Source organism: Pleurodeles waltl, chromosome 2_1 (assembly GCF_031143425.1).
Source record: "Pleurodeles waltl isolate 20211129_DDA chromosome 2_1, aPleWal1.hap1.20221129, whole genome shotgun sequence".
Taxonomy (NCBI): domain Eukaryota; kingdom Metazoa; phylum Chordata; class Amphibia; order Caudata; family Salamandridae; genus Pleurodeles; species Pleurodeles waltl.
This window is the reverse complement of record NC_090438.1, coordinates 658,735,164-658,755,590: the sequence shown is the minus strand read 5'-3', so window position 1 is coordinate 658,755,590 and position 20,427 is coordinate 658,735,164. Positions and strand designations below refer to the sequence as shown.

The 20,427-nt window shown below is 41.8% G+C and overlaps 1 protein-coding gene across 1 annotated transcript in view; it reads left to right on the top strand.

Annotated features, from left to right (window-relative positions):
* Window positions 1-20,427, top strand: part of LOC138259079 (maternal DNA replication licensing factor mcm6-like) — a 482,778-nt gene that overhangs the window by 91,179 nt on the left and 371,172 nt on the right. Inside the window, exon 4 of the mRNA XM_069206547.1 lies at window positions 19,763-20,012. Coding sequence (XP_069062648.1) covers window positions 19,763-20,012 — 250 coding nt within the window. The remainder of the gene's footprint in view (window positions 1-19,762; window positions 20,013-20,427) is intronic.

The window sequence follows — 20,427 nt, the reverse complement described above, 5'->3', positions numbered from 1 at the left end:
ACAAATCAATATACAAAAAATACCGAAACATGAATTAATCAAACAGATGCACAAATGATGAAATTATATATTAAGTTCACAAATATATAAAAAAAATAAAGGTTTTAGTTTTAATGGAAAGGCTGGAGTTTGTCTAAATTCAATTTAGACCACTCATCATCCATTCTATATTCTATTTGATGTGTTTGCACTGCTCCCATGAATCAATCTGCAGATGCTAACTTCATTTTGAGTCCCTAATTTCAAATTCTTTCACATTTACTGAGCAATTAAAATTGTAAATTTTGCTTATATCCGTACTTCCTTAATCTGTTAAAATGATGTAGTTTTCTAAGCAGTTGCAGACCCCCTGAGAAGACTGTGGATCCCCAGGGGGCCCTGCACCACAGGGTAAAAACTAGTGGTGTGAAGTTACAGTAAGATTTTAATGGACTGTTTGAATTGTGCTGATGGTAACAATTTGACAATGTCTTATTCCATCTTTGATAAACATGCCTCTCAATCCAATGCACAGTGACCCTTGATAACGCGTCCAGCCCTTATAAATTACCTGTACCTGGACACGTTGGAGGTCGGTGAATCTTTTAACCGAGTCGGGCTTTCCTCATCCTCAATAGTCTAGTCACTCAGATCAATAATCAATAACTGTTGTAATCGGTAATCAGTACTCAATTAATAGATCAATATAACACATCAGAAATCAATAACAGCTGGTATTTCGGCACACCATGACCTTTCAGTCATGAATAACCACACCAGTTTATTAGTAGTTAGTGAATTTATTTCCCTATATTAACAAAGCTAGCACAATGTATATATGTCTCAAAACCAATTGGTATATGTATATGAACATTACTAGCTGTCCATAATGGCGGAAGAAACGCAATCTACGTAAAATCTGGATAATGATACTCTGTTATAGCAATGCAAATCACCAATGTGACTAACTGTATTTGACTAATTGCATACATTCGGTCAGCATAACAAGATTTCAATTCTTCATGATACATTGAACGAATACCTCGACTAACCTCTAATTAGCATTGGCATGTGGGACTTCATGCAAAATGAATTTAGTCAACACAAATTTGGAAAACGTCTAGCTAGGACCCTATCAAAATAGCAGTTGGTACCTAAAAGGAAAAACACAATGCATAATACATTTATCCTTTCATATTTACCAAATACAATCAGCATTCAAGAAAAGTCTTCGTCCTTCAGGTACCGGTTGATCAGCATGGGGCAAGTTTCAAAGGGGCAAAGATAAGGGCAAGTTTCCTTGCAGCGGCAAGGAGAATGGGGCAAAGTTACTGCATGGGCAAGACGGGGGCAAATCAAAGTTAAAGTCTCTAGGGTGAGAATTCTTAAAGTCTCTTTCTCTCAGAGAAAAGGGCATCAGGGTGTCGTCCAAAATGGAGTCTGGCATCAGGCTTCAATCTGGCATCGAGGAAAATGGCTGACTTCTCTTTGTCCGGTGGGTTTAAGTAAGAAACATTCCAAATTCTGCAGGGTCTTCCATTGGAGGGTTCATAGGTTGGCTTCAAATTGTCCAATCAAAAATTGTCTTTTACTAGCGCCCATTTATGCATACACTGTCCTTGGAGCCTTGGAACACAAATTGTATCATGGTTTGCCAATTATTTTACTATCTGTACCTTCATTGTCCGCACCTGCAGAGACTGACCTTGTATCAAAGGGGATGTAACCGGCCTAGCACGAAACCTTGGAGATAAGTGTACCAGCCAGTTTCTTCTGGAAAAATACAACTTCAAGCAAGAATATGTTTCATTAGTTCAAGGAAAAAATCACGCAGTTAGAATTTGAAACCAAGCTACTAGGCCAAAGCCTGTACTAAATTTAAGCTAAGCAAAACAGTTTTCAAACAAGAAATCATGGCATACATTTGCGATTATGACTGATTACTATATTTTTAATACTTCGTGATTAATTAAGCTTGTTTATAATGATGGCGAACTACCCCGAGGGCACAATTTCCCTCGTACATTATTCCTTTACTAAAATCACACTACATTATACGTATCGATTACACAATATGTATGAATATATGTCGGACCTTCTTTTTCTGCGTGTTGGAAAATGGGTTATTGGTAAGGGCAGGTAGGTACCTACACCTAGCAACAAGCCACTAACCTCCACTTAGGTCCAGTTAGGTCTCAGTAAATTAACCCCAGCTCAACCCTTGGTAGCTTGGCAACGAGCGTCCAGGCTTAACTTAGGACACAGTGTGTAAATCATTCAAATATCACAAAACAGTAATTAAATAAAACACAGGAAACAGTTTAAAAATCCAAAACCAATTTATAAAAATAGTTTATATTTTTATCTTTAAAATGACACAAACGAATAAAATCGGATAAAGGGAATCCGAGATATGAATTTTTAAAGAATTATTATTTTTCTAGCGCTTAGAAACAAAGCGCCAATCGGCTCATCTGGTTGCACCTCGACCGGGGCAAAGTCAAACTTTCAGGCCGACCGCGATGGAGCCCTGCTCGGCTACAGGTCGCGGGAGGCCTCGGTTAAAAAGTTACCTTCTGACTTAGTCTTTATTTTGAAGATTTTCTTCATCGGGACGAACCTGCCAGTCGAATCCGACCTCCTGGAGCCCTTGTCTGGATACGCAATGCTGGATTCCTCGGTGGAGATTATTACCTTCGGACTTAGTCATTTTTTCGAGGTGAAAATCCTTCGATCAGGGTAAACCTGGATCTTGATCCAACGTCCGTGGAGCCCTTCTCGGATACGATGGCTGGGAGGTCCCGGTCAACTTTTTACCTTCGGACTTAGTCTCTTTTTCGGAGATTTATCTTTACCGGGACGAACCACCAAGTCAGGCCGGGTCGCGGTTGAGGCAAGCCGGCTAGAATTTCCGCGGCGGGTCGGTCCCTCTCTGGAGCTTTTTTACAAAAATTCTCAAATCTTCTCCAAACTTCTGGGGCTTCACCCAGATGTTCTTTTAAGGTTCTTTTGGGGTCCACAGCTCACCCCAAGGGTCCAGAAGTTCTGTGATGGTCCTTGGGGGGTGCAGACTTCAACTCCCAGAATGCACCTGGCGCAAACTCCTTTTTGGCCACTGGACAGTGGTCAGCTGGTCACTTTTCATGAATTGGTGCAGGGGGACTCTGGATAGCAATTTTTCACCTGCATCAAACAGGGAGTCCCTCCTTGAACCAGTTGAAGCCAGGCAAAGTCCTTCTTGTGGTGAAGCCCAAGTGTGCAGCTGGTGCAGTCCTTCTGAGTGCAGGTTCCAGGTGCAGGGCAGTCCTTCTCCTTTAGTTCTTTTCGTCTTGAAATCTGGCGGGGATCTGAGGTGTGGGGGCAGGTCTGCCAGTTTTATCCTTGCTCCTGGGTGAAAAGCAGGGGGGTCCTGGTTCTCCAATCAGGTACAGGGTCGTCCCCCTGTGATGACTACTTCCTGGGAAGTGTGGCAAAATTCCATCCCAAAAGGCCACATTCTCTAAAAATCCAACATGGCTGAATCTGATTTTTGGAGGTTACATCTGGCTGAGCCCACCCACTGGTGTGGCTAAAAATCATAAACACACCCCTCTCCTGCCCTCTCCTAATCTAATCAAGGGGGCACCTAGTTTTCTGGGGTTGCAGGATGTGGGGGTGTTGCTGGTTGCTCCAAATGTCCTTCTCTGCCTTTGAAGACCAGTTTGGCAGCCCTCCCCCTTCCTGCCTCACCATCTGCTGAGGGGAGATTCTCTCCCACAAGCACATTCCTTTGTGTGAAGCCAGGCCACTTCACACCTCATCAAGGTAGCTTGACTAAGCTGCTGCAGGCTGGCCAATCAGAGCACAGCAGCAAAAACAATGCAGGGCTGAAATTGGCAACTTTTTAGGTAAAGTCTAAAACTCTTTACCTGAACAAGTTATATTAAATCCAACAACTGGAAGTTGTGGGATTTATTACAACAATTAATTTGATACCAAATTCTTGGTATGCAACATTTAAGGAGACTTTAAAATTTGAAATAAAGTCTCCCCATTCTAGCCTATGAAGGCCATTTACTTCAATGAGGGAAAAACGAATTTGGCTGTTTTTACCTCACCAGGGTTTATAAATCTATTTTTATAAAGTCCCTGCTTATAGTTACATGGCACCCAGCCCTAGGGGCACATAGGGCACACCTTAGGGGTGACTTATATGTAAAAATAAGGTAGTTTAAGACTTTGGAACTACTTTTAATTCCAAAGTCGAATTTGCATATAACTTTAATTTTAAAGCAGCCAGCAAGGCAGGCCTGCCTTTAAAATGACACTGGGCACCTCAGCAGTGCACCTAGGTGTGCACCACCTATGCTGTGGTCCCTAAACCTACATGCCCTACCATATACTAGGGACTTATAGGTAGGTTAACTTAGCCAATTATAATTAGCCTAATTTGCATATCCATTTTACACAGAGCACTGGCCCTGGGACTGGTAAGCAGTACCCAGGGCACAGCCAAGAGTCAGTAACCACCAGTACCTGTCCAAAAAGTGTGGGGGTGATCAGGGCAAAAAAGAGGACTTTCCTACACTGCGTCATCAATCTCTCCTCTGACTAATTATGTCATCACATCAAATCCACCCACAAATTTTATTCCATTAAAATTCTGTATAGTAATTTGGCACTTCAGTCAATTCCCTTTTTCTTTTAGTCCCTTTTGACTTTTCTCAGTATATTTCCACCATTTTGTTCTCTATTTTCTCTTCTCTTTTTCTTTTGTTCCTTGCTTTTAACATTTTGAAAGCTTTCCATATTCCCCAAGAGCCTAATAAACAAATTAATATTATCAATATTCCCTTTACTATGTTTAGTAACAATCCGTTCCAAACGTTGCTGAGCCAATTTCCCACAGAAGCAAATCCTTTTCCAACTTTCTCCCAAACTCCGGGTTCTTTCAATTCCTTTAAATCTACACTTTCTTTAGTTGAATTTGTAAGCATCGTTCTAATTTTTCCACTGTTGTCTGGTATATATGTACAACAGTGACGCGTGCCAAGCATTTTGCAAACGCCGCCATCCCTTGCTAAAAGAATGTCTAAGGCAAGCCGATTTTGAAGAGTCATAGCTCTTTCTGCAGCAAGTTCAGCATCCATCAGGATTATAGCTCCTGAAAACTTTGTCAGCATGTTATCCACAATAGTAGACAACTTTCGTATTTTGATTGAATTCAATATGACTCCTACTGAAGGAATCAATGCTCCAAATATATCTCCTACCACACCAGGAGCGGTCTCCCTTTTCTGAACACGATGTGATTCAGACAGCCTTGGAAATTTCTTTAAGTCGTCTAGTTGGTAAACATTTGGGAACACTATTCCCAAATAACACCTCCCATACCATCCTTTAGGAAGACGATAATAGGCGTCGAGTCCACAAATATAATAGACTCCAGGAATAACTGGGTCTTGTCCATTCAGCATGAACGTCCACTTAGATTGAAATGCATACGTATGTTTACATTCACTCGTTCGCATAAAAACTGTGTCATAATATGATGGAAATCTATGTATACAAAATCTTCCTACATGCAATGTATCTAAAGCTATTTTCCCTTGTGTCTTTATTGCAGTAAAAGCATAATTATCTACAGACGTCCTTTTGTGTAATTTCTCCTTCATTTCATTCTTCCTATCATCAGTGCGGTCTAAAAATTCTATTTCTACTGGTGAAAGCAAGCATGTAAGGTTCTCTATGTGCATGAGCTGTGAAAGGTGACATTGGTTCGAAGAATTACCTCATTATTTTGGCATAATAATCTCGAGCTATCTTACTTAGGTGCCCTATTATGGGGACATATGCAAAAGTAACATCGTAATTAGTATAAAAATAATGAATGTCTTTTTGAGCATAAAATCTGGAAGCTACTATACTCCATGTAATTCCATACGTAAGAGGCATGCTGTGATACGTTACCCCTTCCACTACTGAGGTAGGTATTTGTGTACCCACAACAATCTTTTGCATCCATGGTCTCAACATACTCACTCAGTAAGCGATAGAAAACGTTAGATGAAAGTTCCTTCTTATCATGCAAGTGTCTCTCGTCTTGCTCGAGTCTCTTCAGAGCTGTTAGTTCAGTAACGATAATAGGTTTAGAAGTAAAACCATCATTCGTCTCACTCTCACTTTTACCATGCATTCCAAGAACTATTGCTACAATTATTAGTACGCATGCGGTTATTAAGCCTATACACATGTATTTACAACACTTCATCTTACGCCCCTGTGTAGTGAAGCTAGTCATGATCTGTATAGAATCAGAAAGTTGAAGACACTTTATCAAAGCGTATTTGCAGGTATTTACAAAGCTGAACGAGTTCAATGTTCACACAGTTTGCTTTAGCAGCTTAGTCTCTTATCGGTTAGCAGCGTTGTCTCAAAATCGTTTTCAAAGTCAATCAAGTTAGCAATGTCTTAGCCGGTTGAAAAGTCAATCAGGTGATCAATGGTTTCAATCAACAGAGTCCATAAAGTTTTTATTTCCAAAATGAAGTTCTGCCTCTTCGTTCTCAAGACTGAGGGATACGAATTCGTCTGACCAATCGTTATTGGCTACGTACGCCCACTCCGGACTGGAATACCCCCTGCTCGGTATCCTTTTTCTTTTCAATTTTGCATCTGATTCTTTCTCACTGGTACTTTCCTCTTTGCCCAAGTCCTTTTCTTCACTTGGTGTTGGTACTACAACAGACACTTCCTTTCTTTTCTCTTTCACTCTTGGCCCTTCACTGTCGTTCAACGTTTCTCTAGTTCTTAATTTTACTGGCGATATACTTGGTCTTCTTTTTGCACTGTGTCCACTTGATGGACCTGCAATCTCTTCTGAAGGAGTTTGAGCAGTTTCGTTCTGTTCTGCCTTGTCCCCTCCTTCTGGGGAGTCAATCAGGTTTTCCTTTTTCTGTATCGTCTGCTTCTGGGAGAGCCCTCCTCTGATCAGGCTCTCCTGCTTCTTCACCTCTTTCGAGCCCTTTGTCACCGTTACTTTCTTCAGGCTCTTTGTCACTTTCAGCTGCTTCAGGCTCTTTGTTACCTTCAGCCGCTTCGTCGCTGTCTGAGGCTCCTCCTTGGCCTTCCCCAAGTGAATCAGTTGCTTCGTCCTCAGAGAATATTTCTCCCTCCTCTATTTCTGCCTGTTCGCTTCTAGTTCTGTTTCGCTCTGCCTCAGCGCTTGGTACTTTGTTATCAGATACTGGTAACTTCAGCGCTTCAACTTCCTCATCTGTGGGACACAACACCCTCTTTGTGTGACTGGCGTGAATCCAGTTGGGAACTCCCGCACACTTCACAGCGGTGGTAGTCGTCAAAATCACTTGAAAAGGTCCTTTCCAACGGGGTTCCAAACACGACTTCCTCACGTGCTTCTTTATCACGACCCAGTCACCTGCTTTCAGGGCGTGTCCTGGACCTTGGATCGGTGGCAAGGTGGTTGCCTCCACCTGGTGAGAGAAAGATCGAACCACATCAGCTAGACCTTTGCAGTAGTCTAACACCATATCATCTGTAATATTCAAAAGCGCATTTGCAGGAACTGCTGGAAGTCTCATAGCTCTGCCCATGAGAATCTCGTGTGGGGACAGTCCAGTCTTTCTGTCAGGGGTGTTTCTCATTCACATTAGTACCAAAGGCAATGCGTCAGGCCATTTCAAGTTTGTCGATGCACATATTTTCGCCATTCTCGATTTCAATGTGCCATTCATTTGTTTCACTAGACTTGATGCTTCAGGGCGGTAGCTACAATGCAGCTTTTGCTCAATGTTCAGTGCTGCACAAAGCAATTTTATTACTTCATTATTGAAGTGACTTCCCCTATCTGATTCTAAAGAGATCGGGAATCCGAAACGTGGTATTAACTCTCTCAAGAGTAGTTTTGCAACTGTGAGACTATCATTTCTGCGTGTAGGGTATGCTTCAATCCAGTGACTAAAAATGCACACAACCACCAACACATACTTCAAACCCCCATGCACAGGCATCTCACTGAAGTCCATTTGCATCCTGCTGAATGGACCCCCTGCTCTTCCAATGTGGCTCAAATTTACTAGGGTTCCCTTCCCTGCGTTCATCTGTTGGCAAATGACGCAACGGTGGCAAACTGCTTCAGCAACTTGATGGAATTTGGGGTTAAACCAATCAGTTTTAAACAACCTAATCATGGCAACCCTCCCAAGATGAGCTTGTCCATGGTAAAATCTGGCTATCTGTGTCAAAAGGCTATTTGGAAGAACGAATTTCCCTTCACTTGAAACCCATAATTCATCTAGTCTCTTTACACATTGTGATTTGGTCCACGAGAGTTTCTCATCCTCACTGACATCATTCTGTAAGGATTTCAATTCGTCCATCGTATCTATCACCTTTAGAGCAAATATTTCGCTTGGTTCGGGTTCACTTATCAAATTCCATTCATCCCTAAGCAATATACAGTGCAATGCGCAAAACCTTGCAACTTGATCCGCATATCCATTTCCCAGAGTAACATAATCTTGTCCTTTCGAGTGTGCACTGCATTTTACCACTGCTACTTCTCCTGGTAGCTGGATGGCATGTAACAATTCTTTTATTCTTTCACCATTTTTCACTTGTGATCCTGAAGAGGTCATGAAGCCTCTCTGTGACCACAATTGTCCGAAATCATGCACTATTCCAAACCCGTACTGGCTGTCAGTGTAAATGGTAACTTTCATCAATGCAGAGAGTTGGCAAGCTCTAGTAAGGGCTACTAATTCTGCTACCTGTGCAAAGTAAACTCCTTGAAGCCAAGATGCTTCCAAAACACCTGTTACCGTGCATACAGCGTACCCTGCTTTCAATACACCCAATGCATCTCTTAAACATGAACCATCGACAAAAATAATTTGATCATTTTCTTCCAATCGGGTATCTTTGATATCAGGTCTTGGTTTGGTGCAAAATTCAGTCACCTGAAGACAGTCGTGCTCGATGTCTTCAGCGTTCTCAATTTCAGCATTTTCACTGGGAAACAAGGTTGCTGGATTCAACTTAGTGCACCTTTTCAGCTGCACATTAGGTGATCCCAGAATTATTGTTTCGTACCTTGTGAGTCTAGCACCAGTCATGTGCTGTGTTCGGGAATGTGTCAAAAGTATCTCAACTGAGTGAGGGACCATGACTGTTAAAGGGTGTCCCATCACTATTCCTTCACTCGGAGTGAGGCTGATACCAACTGCGGCTACGGCGCGAAAGCTCCCTGGCAGTGCTGCTGCGACCGGATCCAAAGTAGCTGAAAAATGTGCTACTGGTCTGTTTACGCCACCATGGGCTTGGGTCAAGACAGACAAGGAACATGCATCACGTTCATGACAAAACAATGTGAAAGGATTTTTGTAGTCCGGCATACCTAAAGCTGGAGCCCTGCACATGCATTCTTTCAATTCAATAAAAGCATCCATCTCTTCTCCTTTCAGTTCAATTTCATCCAATGCATCCTTCTGGGTCAGGTTCAGTAAAGGTTTTGCTAGGGTTGAGAAGTTGGGAATCCATTGGCGACAGTAACTCACCATTCCCAAAAACTTCCTCACCTCCCTCCTCGTCTTTGGGGGACTCATTTGAAGTACACTTGTTCTTTCCTTCATTATTCTCCGTGACCCTTTCTCTATTTGGTGACCCAAATATTTCACTTTCTTCTGACAGAACTGTAATTTTGAAGGAGACACCTTGTGTCCATTCCTTCCCAAATGGTTCAATAGGGCAATGGTGTCGGCTGTGCAGTCACTTTCTGTCTTGGATGCAATCAGTAAGTCATCAATGTACTGTACTAGGGTTGACTCGAATGGCAATTCTAACGCTTCCAAGTCTTTCTTTAGAATCTGATTGAAAATTGACGGTGACTCCGAAAACCCTTGAGGAATTCGACACCAACTGTAAACTCTGTCTAAGAATTCGAAACAAAAGAGAAATTGGCTGTCCTCATGAAGAGGCACCGAAAAGAATGCTTGTGACAAGTCGATGACTGAGAACCACTCGGCATCGCAAGGGACTTGAAACATTATCACAGCTGGATTTGGTACTACAGGGCAGCATTTAATTATTATGTCATTTATTTTCCTCAAGTCCTGCACAATTCGTACCTTTCCACTTGGCTTTATTAGTCCCATAATTGGTGAATTACATGGACTGCTTAACACTTCTTTCAGTACTCCCTGCTTTACAAACTCATCAATGAGTTGGGCGACTTTCATGAGGGTGTCTTGTGCCATATGGTACTGTGGGGTCTGGGGAAAGGTTACATTGGGTTTTACAGTCACTTTCACTGGTTCCACTCCTTTCACCAATCCCACCTCTTTTCCTGTCATATCCCACACTTCTTTTCCAACTGTTTCCTGTAACTCAGCTGGAATATCTGCTTCAGTGATCATCGGAAAAAGGGTAATCAGAGGATACTCTTCGACAGTCTCCATCTCATCCCCTTCTACACTGTCCTCTTCTTCCCCATCACTGCTCATCTGAATTCTAATTCCATCGTTCGAACACATAATCGAACATCCCAATTTGCACAATAGGTCTCTCCCTAACAGTGATATCGGGCTTGAGTCACATACCACAAAATTATGTGACCCTTGATAGTTACCAATTCTGACTTGTACTGGATCTGTGATTGGGTTCGTCAGGTACCTGTTTGCTACTCCCACTACTTGAACTGTTCTCCCTGAAAGTGGCAGATTTGGCACTTCAATGCTCCTAACAGTTGAACGTGTAGCTCCTGTGTCAAACAATGAAACGCGATGACCCATAACTCTTCCCTCCACATACGGACCCTTTTGATCAACTTCCAAAGATGCTGCAAGCACACAATTTCCCTCCTCATCTGAACTTCCACTCTCCCATACATCGTTTATTCCATTCTCGCTGTGTAGTGGGAATTGGTGTACTGTGTCATTTTGACTCATTCCCTGACCTGTGACCTGTTGAGGAAGCATTGCTTGCTGCTAATTCATTGGTGCTAAGGGTATTTGCATTTGCTGATTAGGTACCATAGGAAACTGCTGTTGCATTGGCTGCAATTGTGTCATTTGCACACGAGGCATTTGCACTTGTTGCGGTTGCATGGGTTGTAAACCCTGCATCTGGTTTATATTGTTTTTGAAAATTTGGGTTCCGACCTCTCAGTTTCGGTCCTCTCATAGTCTGAAATGCATTGATATCATTGTTTTGCTGACCTACACCTTCCTGCACCATCATTGGGCACTCCAGTTTCCAATGCCCGATGATTCCGCACGTGTGACATGGCATCACCTTCTTCATTGCCTGTATACCATTTGGAATCATAACTGTATTCAAATCAGGACCATTATTCACAAAACCTCCTCGGCCTCTGCCTCTCATCTGCGGCTGAAACATAGAATTTCCCTGTTGCTGCTGCTGCAGCATCTGTTGTTGAAAACCTTGTAAACCTGTCTGAGCTGCTCTGAGCTCCATCACCTTTTCCTTCAATCTTTTCTGCTTTGTCTCAATCTCATCACTGCAGTATTTTGCATAATTCAACACTTCATCGATCGACTTTGACTGCCAACAAATCAAATGCGATTTAATCATCTGGCTAATTTCGGGTCTCAGCCCTTCCACAAACCTGAACACAAAATGGAGCATGTCTTTTGGCTCAATCGTTTCCGTGCCACTATCATTTTTAAACGCTTTCAACAACCTCTCATAATACGCGTGTATAGGTTCTTTAACCTCTTGAGCGGTCCTGTCAATCCTTTGCCAATCCACATTTTTCGACGCAACCTTGGTTTTCAAGTGCTCGATCACCTTATGGTATAAACTCATTACCATAGGTGATGGCGCACCTGTGTCCCTATCTCTCTCTGGTTCACTCGTCAGCCAACCTACAGCCCTTTTACAATCTTCCCACAAATCTGCCGGAACCACAATTTCAAATAAGGTATTCAGGTCTTCCCAGAGACACTTTGCGAGTTTCACAAATGTATCCGTTTGAGTGGTATCAACAATCGGCTTCTCTCTTAATTTGGGAAAGTCATCCGTAAAGGATTGAATATCTCATCTGTGCCATGGTACATGTACAAGTTTTCCCCCTGCTGTCTCTCTCATTGGTAACATGGTTATCAGATCGTCATTCTGTTTTTTCTCACTTCGTTCTCAAGTATTTTCCTTCTTTTTATCCTTTTTCTTGACCCACCTGCTTTCCCACTTGTCTAAACCTCTCCAAACCTGTGCACTCTGCAGTATCTCTTTAAGGTGTGTTTTCATCCCTGCTGATCTCATGTGTTCAAAATCTTTTGTCTCAAAGTCTAACCTGTAACTACGGCTCAGGTGTTTGGTCTTACCTATATCGATCTCGTTTCTGTCTGCAATTTCTTGTAACTTCTTATGTATGTTGCTCACTTCTCTTGTAATCCTAGGGCACATGTATCTTAGTTCTTCCTCTGTGTATGATTCTAATCTGTTCAAACCCATTGTTCCCTCTACCAGTTCATCTGCCTCCATACCCAACCTTATTTTATTCAGGTATTCTTCTCCCTTCCCGCTAGATGTACTCTGTGGGGAGTTCAGGCTGTTGAACCATTGTGTTAACTGTTGCGCGTTCAGTCCCATCAATGTAGCAGTTACATCAACTGCCACTGACGGTTTCTGTAATGTTTCAGTCTGTGAGGTTAACGGTACTAATAGGGGTGGATGTGACCTTACCACGGTTGACGGAGCACAAATTGGAATTGGACTAAATTCCGACAAGGACCCAGATCCATTTGGCAGTGCCGCTATCGGAGTTGTCTCTGGAGTCGTTTCTATGCATCTTCTCCCTGTCCCATTCTGTATCATTAACCCTTGGTCGCTTGTGCTTGAATTGGCCTGTATGTACAGTGGTACTGGTGGACCTACAGTGATAGGTAGAGATATTGCGTCTGGATTCTGTCTGTCCCCCGAATATTGTGGCATGTTAATCCCCACATTGTGGTTCATCATTGCTGGGATACCTAACTGGCTTTCTATTACTCGCACTTCTTGTGTCTGCTTTTAGGGCATCGAGAACTGTGATTCAGCTTGAATCAATGTCGGTCTCTGATAGTTTTGTCCTCCCTGTGACATTGAATTGGAAGTCATTCCCATATTATGCTCATCGCAACAGTGCCTTTGAACCTGTGGCTGATAGTTATCAGCAGGTTTCAATGTAGGCACGTCTGGGTACATTCTCTGAACCCGTGGTATTCGTGGTGAGAAAGGCATGTCGGAGCTGCTCGGCCTCTGAGATATTCTCAAATTTGGTGTTACATTACCCTGTGTTGGTTCTGGAGGGGCAGTACTAATGCTTGAGCCTTTTTCGCTTTCCACGTATGGTGGTGGGCGATCATTCAGCAATTGTATAATGAACTCCTCATCATCTGACTCGTCTCCCCTTTTCGAGTTTCTATTGCTCGCTCCCTCTCTGGACTGACTCCTGTTTGTCTTATAGGTGGCTTTCCTTCCTTCCGTCTCCGCTTCCTCGGTAATCGCTGGAAACAATTTAATCCCCTGCAATACGTCTGATCTCCAAACCTTTTGTGTGCTGTCCCATCTAGCATCCGCTAGTGTCTTTTCTACTTTTCTTATTCTTGTCTCAAATTTCTTTTGTTGCTGGTTTCTAACTATTAGCTCCCAAATTGCTAATGCCTCAAACTGTGCTGGCCTTGGAGGTACTTTCATGTCGTATAGCGCAAATCTCAGATTTTCTAAAACCCTTAGGTTAAACGACCCATGGATAGGGAACGCTACATTTCCATGTTTCTCTGTTAATTTGCACCATTGTTTTAACCAAAGACATGGCGCTACACCCTTTTCTTCAATGACGATGTAAGCTGGTGTACCCTCAGGCGGTGTTTCTTCTCCTACATTTGCTTTAATATAAACATCTCCCCTCATGGCACTCTTAAATGCTTTGAAAAATGTAATCTTTCCGTCTTTTGTTTTTCTAAAATATGTAATCAATCAGTGACTTTAATTCCCGGAATACTCTTCGCTTGCCTTTCCCCTTCCAATTGCGCTTCACGGACTGCGTCCAATCCGTGCGCGACCCTTCTCACCAACGGACCTATCCCAGCGCGGCTCCTAGTGACGTCACACTCACACACTGCGGCTGACAAAGTCCTGCGGCTTGACCTCTTTTCATTCGGCTTCACTCATAAACTAATTTCTGCACTGTAACGCGAGCACTTAACCAAAAGAATAAAACAGATCTGTTGGTTTACTACAGGAAAGGTAATACAATCGCTTCAGAAACCTTAGGGATTTTTCACTAGCCTCTGCAGTTATTCCATCTTTCTCAGTTTCCCACTTTCGCAAGCAAAATTTGACCTGCAAACTTTACTCTCAACTGATCAATGAACTATTCTAGTGCACTTTAGAATTCGTCAAATCTCAAAGTCGAAATTTTCTTTCACTCTGCAACATTCATACCGACTTGTTGACCACACCCGATCAACCTATTAAACCGACCAGATCACAACATCAAACAAGTGTCACATACACTTTTCAACATACTCTGGAGTCTCTTGACCTCGCAGGGCCCGTCTCAACATCAACAACCATGTGGACAATTTTTCTGCTCAAAGCGCTACACACACGTGAAGTTCGACGACTTCCCTACTCTCACACCTTTGGAGGAACAGTCCTCTAATATCTTTTAAACCCTTAAATCTTCACAAACTTCTCAATTAATCTGCGGCGATAAGTTGTGCAAGCGCGAAACCCTAACTTCACTCATACCGTCACTAGAAATGCTGAGACCATTCTCATACCTCCATGTTCCTCATTCGCAAGCTCCGAGATCCCGGGAAAGTCATTGGGGACTTAGGGCATCATCATCTCTCCAACTTGTTTTATCAAAGAAAATTCTAACCTGACTCTGTCTATTGTTCGGATGGGGTCCCAAAGGGCTAAACCATCCTCTGCTACCATCTACTGATAACGCGTCCAGCCCTTATAAATTACCTGTACCTGGACACGTTGGAGGTCGGTGAATCTTTTAACCGAGTCGGGCTTTCCTCATCCTCAATAGTTGAGTCACTCAGATCAATAATCAATAACTGTTGTAATCGGTAATCAGTACTCAATTAATAGATCAATATAACACATCAGAAATCAATAACAGTTGGTATTTCGGCGCACCATGACCTTTCAGTCATGAATAACCACACCAGTTTATTAGAAGTTAGTGAATTTATTTCCCTATATTAACAAAGCTAGCACGATGTATATATGTCTCAAAACCAATTGGTATATGTATATGAACATTACTAGCTGTCCATAACGGCGGAAGAAACGCAATCTACGTAAAATCTGGATAATGATACACTCTGTTATAGCAATGCAAATCACCAATGTGACTAACTGTATTTGACTAATTGCATACATTCGGTCAGCATAACAAGATTTCAATTCTTCATGATACATTGAACGAATACCTCGACTAACCTCTAATTAGCATTGGCATGTGGGACTTCATGCAAAACGAATTTAGTCAACACAAATTTGGAAAACTTCTAGCTAGGACCCTATCAAAATAGCAGTTGGTACCTAAAAGGAAAAATACAATGCATAATACATTTATCCTTTCATATTTACCAAATACAATCAGCATTCAAGAAAAGTCTTCGTCCTTCAGGTACCGGTTGATCAGCATGGGGCAAGTTTCAAAGGGGCAAAGTTAAGGGCAAGTTTCCTTGCAGCGGCAAGGAGAATGGGGCAAAGTTACTGCATGGGCAAGACTGGGGCAAATCAAAGTTAAAGTCTCTAGGGTGAGAATTCTTAGTCTCTTTCTCTCAGATAGAGAAAAGGGCATCAGGGTGTCGTCCAAAATGGAGTCTGGCATCGAGGAAAATGGCTGACTTCTCTTTGTCCGGTGGGTTTAAGTAAGAAACATTCCAAATTCTGAAGGGTCTTCCATTGGAGGGTTCATAGGTTGGCTTCAAATTGTCCAATCAAAAATTGTCTTTTACTAGCACCCATTTATGCATACACTGTCCTTGGAACACAAATTGTATCATGGTTTGCCAATTATTTTACTATCTGTACCTTCATTGTCCGCACCTGCAGAGACTGACCTTGTATCAAAGGGGATGTAACCGGCCTAGCACGAAACCTTGGAGATAAGTGTACCAGCCAGTTTCTACTGGAAAAATACAACTTCAAGCAAGAATATATGTTTCATTAGTTCAAGGAAAAAATCACGCAGTTAGAATTTGAAACCAAGCAACTAGGCCAAAGCCTGTACTAAATTTAAGCTAAGCAAAACAGTTTTCAAACAAGAAATCATGGCATACATTTGCGATTATGACTGATTACTATATTTTTAATACTTCGTGATTAATTAAGCTCGTTTATAATGATGGCGAACTACCCCGAGGGCACAATTTCCCTCGGGGTAACTACACTACACTACAGTACACATATCGATTACACAATATGTATGAATATGTCGGACCTTCTTTTTCTGCGTCATCACCCTCTATGAAACTGTCCAAGAAACTACTTGCACTAAGGAGTTCTGATTAGATTCTTTTTTAAGTCAAATCGAAAGTGGTGAACAGTACAACTGCAGCGTAAAGTCTCACCCGTAATGGCTGAATAATTTTTCTTCAGCTCCACATAGTGCTGTAGAGATGTCCACCACTTCTTGGCCATTCTCCACCAGCAACGGCAGAGAACCTGAAGCACTCAAACTGATATAAGGGAAAAAAATGTTCATTTTTTTTTTTTTTTTTTTTAGATTAAAATGGCTCTATGCCTTGGTATCTCCATGGTGTGGAACACACACGAACACTCCAAATTTCAAACAGAACAGGACTATTCTTCATCCTCTCATGTAACAACAGAGAAACAATTATGGCAAAACTCTTCATAAACTTAAACTAGTACTTGGCCAATCGGAGGAGTGACTGAAGTTCATTTTTGGATTTTTGTAGTGTCACTTTTGCTACCACTTCCCCTAAATTAAAGCTTAATGTATTTTTACAAAAGCGTTTTTCTAGCACTAGCATTTTAGGGGCAAGACTGTTCGCCTGATTGTAGTGCTAATCAAAATTCCCATTATAGCACTAATTTGCATGCAATTTTTTCATTCTACACTTTGGCATTCTCACATTGCATGCAGTCTCATACATTTCTGTATTCACATGAACATTGACCTTGACTTTAAACCTCCAATTGTCCCATTTACCTTTCTAGCGAACCCCCTTACGTTCCATCTTCTGCATTATTCTTCTCTGAGCACAACCTGCTCTAATTCCTATGTTTGCCTTAATCCTCATGATGGTATTTCTTCAAATTGTCCAAAACCCATTTTAAAGACCACTTTATCATACCCCTGTAACCCAACAACATCTAATATCCTGTAGCTCATCTGTTACTGCTGCCAACTATTTCCATTAAATCTCATACCCCTTCCCACTAGAGATCACATCTAACTCCAATTTTAATCTACCACATAGCAAATGGATTAAATGCATGGCATGATTTAGTACAAGGCAAATCCCAATAACCAGCAATAGGCACTATAAAAAAAAAAAAAATGACTCTAACCATGAGTTCTGGCGCAGCAGGGGTTGTCTGGTGTAAAATGTACAATACCTATTTGGGGGTAGTACAGTATACAAAAAGTGATGGGTAGGGTGCTTGATTCAGCCACTAGTAATTACTCTGGCTGCATCCCAGTCCATCATTATTTTGCATACCTTACCATGCCACCACAGTTGGAACCCAGCTACTTGCAAACCAGGCTTGACCCTGACCCCGTTAGAACAATCCAGCCTGAAATGCCAAGACAGGTCCTCTATGAACACAAACAACCCACAGCCGGTGTCACACTCATTATGGGCTCATCAGACTGATAATGCTTGGTTTAAATGACCCTGTGGAAGAAACCCACTTATGGGCATACCTGTCCCACTTAGGGCGATATACTACAGTATACAAAAACTGATGACTGGAATGCTTTAACTTCAGCTAGGGTTAATTACTGGGGCGGCAATCGGGTACATGGTTTTATTCTGCACCATGCCACATCAATTTTTTTTGTATTCTTTAGTGTGCCACCCTTAGTGAGATGGGAATGCCCGTGCACACTTTCACAAACAAAACTGTACCCGGCTATGAGCCCATGATTAGGGCAAGTGGTCCTGGATTGCTTGTGTTCTGGTTTAGCAGGTGATTTTAAAAATAAAAAATTATGGGATGTGTTCATAATTGTGGAGACATTAATACTACAAGTGTTATTATGTATTAACCTGATATTCATACTAGCCTTTAGACAGTTTAGATCTGTGGAGTGACCATTGGCCAGTTCGTATTGTAGTGGCAGTTTAAAAAAGAATACATGCATAGGGAACAATTATAATTAAAGTACTGTTGGACTCCAAGCTGTAAAAGTTTGGTTTTGCTCACTATCGTTCACAGGGATATAGTAGAATGGTTGGACTGTCATGGTGTGGGGCAGCTATGTACAAAAGCACATTATATCATATATGTCCTTAAGTTGAGATCTCCTTGAATAGTGATACTACCATTACCTATTTACTCCTAGATATACACCAAATGGAAAACACTGATGTGGTTCTTTCCTGTCGCACAGTAGTTGCATCGTAGCAATTATGTTCATGCGTGCTCTGGATAAATAATATAGTTGATCTGTTTCATCTGATGTGTTGTAGGATTTTCGGAGGTACATTGAGGAATTCTGAATGACTGCATGACACTTAAGGTGGCGAGTAATCTTTGGACATGGATAATAAGTAATGAATATATAGACTGAGTATGTTTTCTCTTTTCTACCTTTGCAAGTGTGGTAGCCAGGTAACTACTTCCTTAGGAGATGCAACAAATCAATCAAGATCGAAACTTCAATAAACCATCCCACTTGGTGGGCATTCATCAACAATTGTGAAATTGAGCAACTTTCCCAGTAACATTCGGTTATGAAATAGTATACACAACCAGTAGGCACTGTATAGTGCTCTATAATGTACATTTGGTAAACATACTCTTAATTTAAGCACTGTCGCCTTCACTGCACTCACTATCACTTTTCTCTGCATATGTCAGACCTGCCAACTTGTGCACAAAATCGGCTGTGTAATGAGGGGGCGGGATCTTTTGCCGAGAATGTCCAAAGAGGACCTTCTGCCCCCTTCCTTGCAGCATAGACCACCTCCTTTCACAAAAAAAACCCAGAAAAAAAGGCTTGAGGCTGCTGGTGTTTTTGCATCCCTTAACAGACATTACCTGAAGCCTCAAAAGACGAGTTGGAAATCCACTCTCTGCAGTGGCTTCCAGCTTGCCTTGCCTGTCCCCTGTGATTTTGGCTCTTCACCGGGTGACCGTGTGAAGGGAGCCATTATTTTGTGGCACATGTGGTACCGTGTGAGTTGGCAGGTTTGACATGTCATTTTTTTACATTTAACTACAGTTGTCCCGTGCATATTTATAAATTTCTTTGCAAATGAATTTCTTTGTTTGTAGTTAATTATGTAGAACAAGTTGAGGATTCTTCTAACGTGATGAGCTTTCCAGGTTCCAATGTCTCACGTGACTACTGTTTTATAAATACGTTTTAGCAAGTTGCATTAAATGTAATGATCATACTAAACTTTGCTCTACATATAATATTTTTCACCACTATCAACCTTTTAACTTCGATTTGGGTTATGAGCTGGCATTTCAAGGACAGATGCACATCTGAAGAAACGTTAACCGTATTATTTTATAGTACACTAATATTTGCTGTATTCTTGCCTTGTAGAATCCGAGAGCTAACCTCTTCGAGGATTGGCACTCTCTTGAGGATCAGTGGCCAAGTAGTCAGGACTCATCCTGTGCACCCAGAGCTGGTGAGTGGGACCTTTCTGTGCATGGATTGCCAGTCTGTGATCAAGGATGTGGAGCAGCAGTTCAAGTACACCCAACCAACCATCTGTAAGAACCCAGTGTGTGCCAATCGTCGAAGGTTCATGCTGGATACCAACAAGTCACGTTTTGTTGACTTTCAAAAGGTGAATTCATTGAACATGTTTTGTTTTATTTCTTAACTATTTCTACCCACCATACAACTTTTATAGGTGCCTGTTTTGTGGACTTTTGTGGTAATTTATATCATTCTGTGTTTTACCTATCCCAAAAGGGAATCTCTCTGAACAATAAATCTCCCACTGTTTGTTTAAAAAAAGTAATTTAGATTCCTTCATGGTTGGATTTTGAACAAAATAGTTGTGTACATTAACTAAGGCGGTTTAATAGCATGCTTTCTTGAAAGCATGACGAAATGTCTGCAGCGGAGTGGAGTTCAGTCTTTTATTTCTAGATACTAGCATCTGTGGTCAGGCAAGAACTCCTCTGGCAACTAATGCTGAATGCACCCTATGAAATACCCCCCCCTAGAGCTATTATCCTACATTCTGTCCTCAACTC